This window comes from Geospiza fortis, unplaced genomic scaffold (assembly GCF_000277835.1).
Source record: "Geospiza fortis unplaced genomic scaffold, GeoFor_1.0 scaffold121, whole genome shotgun sequence".
In the NCBI taxonomy this organism is placed as follows: domain Eukaryota; kingdom Metazoa; phylum Chordata; class Aves; order Passeriformes; family Thraupidae; genus Geospiza; species Geospiza fortis.
In genome coordinates, this window is record NW_005054346.1 from 804,127 (window position 1) to 807,500 (window position 3,374).

Sequence of the window (3,374 nt, forward strand, 5' to 3'; positions counted from 1 at the left end):
GGAGCAGGACTGGATTTGATCTCTCAATTGTAAACCAGAAAGAAGGGAGTGGATGCATTGCAGAAGCATGGTTCATATTAGCATCTTCCTTAGGGTGTGGAGTGGACGTGTTAACACTTTCTTAATGCTTAGATTTTATAGAAGTAGCCAAATATGTGCAGTGAGTAGTGTCCAAAAAACTGGGTTTGAAGGGATTTTTTTACTTTCTTGCTAGAGTCTTATCCAGGTAGAAAGATAAAGAATGAGACTTTGGTTCCTGATCCTAAAATATATGTATTTCCTATGCAGAGTGGTTTTAGGACAAACAGAATGTCTTCAGACCATATCTTCAACTGTCACAGAAGAGCAAAGTGTTATTCACATTTCTGTGTATATATAACATGTGTGTGTGTGTGTGTGTGTGTGTTTGTATACACACTTGAGAAAAATCACATTTTCATTTTTATTCTTTATGGACGGCCTTTTCCCCATGTATTTTAAAAAAGTGCCAGTTTTTCTAATGAGGATTTTAGCTGGGCATCTTTAAATGACACCAGTGAATAATTCTGAATTTTAAGATGTTTACAGCATTTTATTCTAAAGGAGGGAGGAAGGAAACCATATTTTGGGTTGATATCTGTTTGGGAGGGTAAGCTTTTGGTATTTCATCTGAGTATTTCACTGTTACTTTAAACATCAAAGAGCACCCTTTCCGAAGGTGAGAGACCACAAAGCATCCCATATTTATAATTTATGAGGCCTAAGACTGTGACCTAATGTAAACTTGAAGAGATTTAGTATAAAAATATCCTTAGCTTGAGGGCAACGTTTGAAAACTTCGTGGATTTTCTTTTTTATCCTGGCTCAGTCTACAATCATATTGCTTTGTTATTATTTCCTCTTAGCATTAAAGTACGATTGACATTGATAGATATCAGGGGAAGGCTGAGCTTCCTAAAGGGGAAAAAAAAGGAAAATAAAGAAGAAGAGATGTGTTGTTGGCACAGAAATAGTGGCGATAGGAGCATTCCTGGCTGCCTTTTATTCTTCTGCAGACAGTGAGCACAGCGGGGCTCTCGCTGCCTGCTTTTGGCTTGTGTGGATTCGCAATAAACAGCTCAGCTATGTGTTTATTTTCAAGACTGATTCAGTTCTTCAAAGGCAACTGCTCCCAACTTGTGAATACCTGTTAGTTGCTGGAAAGTTGCAGAAGTGAAGATCAGCTCCTAGTTTCATGCCAACAAATTAATCCACCGATGTGGTGCTGTCTTTTCCACAGGTGTGTGTGTGCTAGCACTGTCTGAAGCTCCCTGTAACTAATAGCCCGAATATAATTTGGAAGGAGAAATCTTCAATGGAAGACCCCGAGGGAATAAATGGGAAGTCTGTAAGTAAACAACTTGTCAGTCCTGAGAAAAAAAGTTGTGGCTTTTAAAGTGGCAATTATTTTTGTGGCAACCAAGCAAAGGAAAGTCTTAAGAGAGCTACATGCACTTTTAGTGATTGGAAGAAGCAGGGAATGATGAAATTAATTGAGAGATGGAGGCTTGTGCTAAAGCTACAGAAAATTAAGTGTGGCTTTAAAAATATTTGTCTTCAGTGATTCATATTACAAAATGATGGTTGTTGCTTTCTCTAAGAAATATTTGGCCTGCTGTGCTTATGTGTTAACATTTTTATCTGTTGGAGAGTTTTCATCCCATTATTTGAAGTTATTTCTCTTTGCCTTTGTGAATATATGCAAATACTGCTTCTGGGAAAAGCGAGTGCAACTCCTAGCTGCAAAGTCTTAAGAACAGTGGCAAAAAAATGTAGCATTGTTGTTTGTTGTAAATACCTGTTTGTAGGGTCACAATAGTAAGAAATTTTGCAAACTATCAAGCACAATTAGGAATGTTTAATGCACGGTCAAATGATTAGTTGTGTGTTTTGGATTTGTTAGTTTAATTTGTGACATCACTCTTGGCACTCAGTGAAATTCAAAATGCTACATATATGTTTTTATTCTGAATTGTTTAACAGAAAGTGTGTATATTGAGATTACCTTATTTTTACCAATTATAAAATAAGTCCAAAAGCTATTTAGTAAATTTAATTAGACTTATTTCCTGCATTTTTTCCTGATGTGTTTATTTTCTACATTTGACAGTAGTCTATTCTCTCTCACTCTTCCCTTTGTATTTTATGTTTCTATATCCAGTTTTCCTGGTGCTTCCATTTCATGTAGCAACAGAGTAGAAAAAAACAAGCCCTTTGATAATAAGCCTGTTGTGTTGTGTGTTTTGTTACACTTCATGTGCAGTGCAATTTTTGCTGTCTGAAGCAATATGGCTTTGATTTTCTTCCAGTGTTCATTTGTTCCAGTCTTGTCTCTATGTGTATGTTTGGGTATTTATCCATCACTGCTACCACCATGTTAACTTTTAGGGAAAGGGTGGCCATGGTTACCAACAGGCACTAAACAGGGATGGTCCTGTTTGCAGTTGCCGTGCCAGAGCTTTCAGCACCACCCAAGCTCCTCGTTCTATTTGGAATCAGGCTTTCCACCATGCACGAAAAGCCATTCCCTGATGCTGTCAGGATTTTCTGTGGCTTCCACTGCAAAACTTCCCCTCTGTGTGCCTGGCATAGCCTGGGCTTTGTGTGCTGTGAGGGTTTGGGCTGGGTGATTGTGTGCTGGGGCTGTGTGTAATGACAAATGTAACTGTCGCTTAACATAACAGAAGTGTGGAGGGAAATATTTGTTCATGGTTTGGCACCACCAGCGCTCCTGTTGGGGTTATTCATTCCATTCCTTCTTTTCACCACTTGGTCCAGGGAGCCTGTAAAATGCTTAATTTGCTCAGAGTTTCCCTTCACATTACCCAGGTGGGTGGTAGTTGTTGATGCTATCAGGATTATCAAAATCTAAGCCAGTAACTGCTGAATAGACCCACTGCACTGACCAGCACTCAGGCTTCTGTAAGTGAGGACTGAGGAGCCCAAAGGTACATGACACAGGGCAGGGTGTGACTCTTCTGATTGCAGTGTCATTGGAGAAGTTTAAAATGGGGGTATTAAACCCTGGAATCAGATCCTTCAATTAGGTTCACTTGAAGTCATTCATATCTAGACAGTCTGCTGCATTTGCATCAGCCACTTGACCAGCAGGGAGATTTCCTAAAAGCAGTCATCAGAAGGCAAAAGAGTCTCAGTGAAAATAAAGATGATGGCATGAACATTGGTTTTTGTTTATTTTGCTCTGTGTGTGTGCATAGAAAGTAAGAGAGGGTGAGGGATAGATTAGCACTCTGTAATTAGAAACCAGAAACCAAACCTGTTTGGGATTTAAGATCCCAAACACATGTAGTGACTTTGAAAACCTGGTGCTAGTCCATAGGAAAGATGAAAACTTC

General features: G+C 39.1%; 1 protein-coding gene across 8 annotated transcripts in view; it reads left to right on the forward strand.

Annotated features, from left to right (window-relative positions):
- Positions 1 to 1,258: 1,258 nt before the first annotated feature.
- The window catches only part of EYA1 (EYA transcriptional coactivator and phosphatase 1), a 144,816-nt gene continuing 142,700 nt past the window's right edge, over positions 1,259 to 3,374 (forward strand). For all 8 annotated transcript variants that reach the window (XM_031058630.1, XM_031058632.1, XM_031058631.1 and 5 more), the window contains exon 1: positions 1,259 to 1,366. In XM_031058630.1, the coding sequence (XP_030914490.1) occupies positions 1,334 to 1,366 (33 nt within the window). In that variant the 5' untranslated portion in view covers positions 1,259 to 1,333. The remainder of the gene's footprint in view (positions 1,367 to 3,374) is intronic.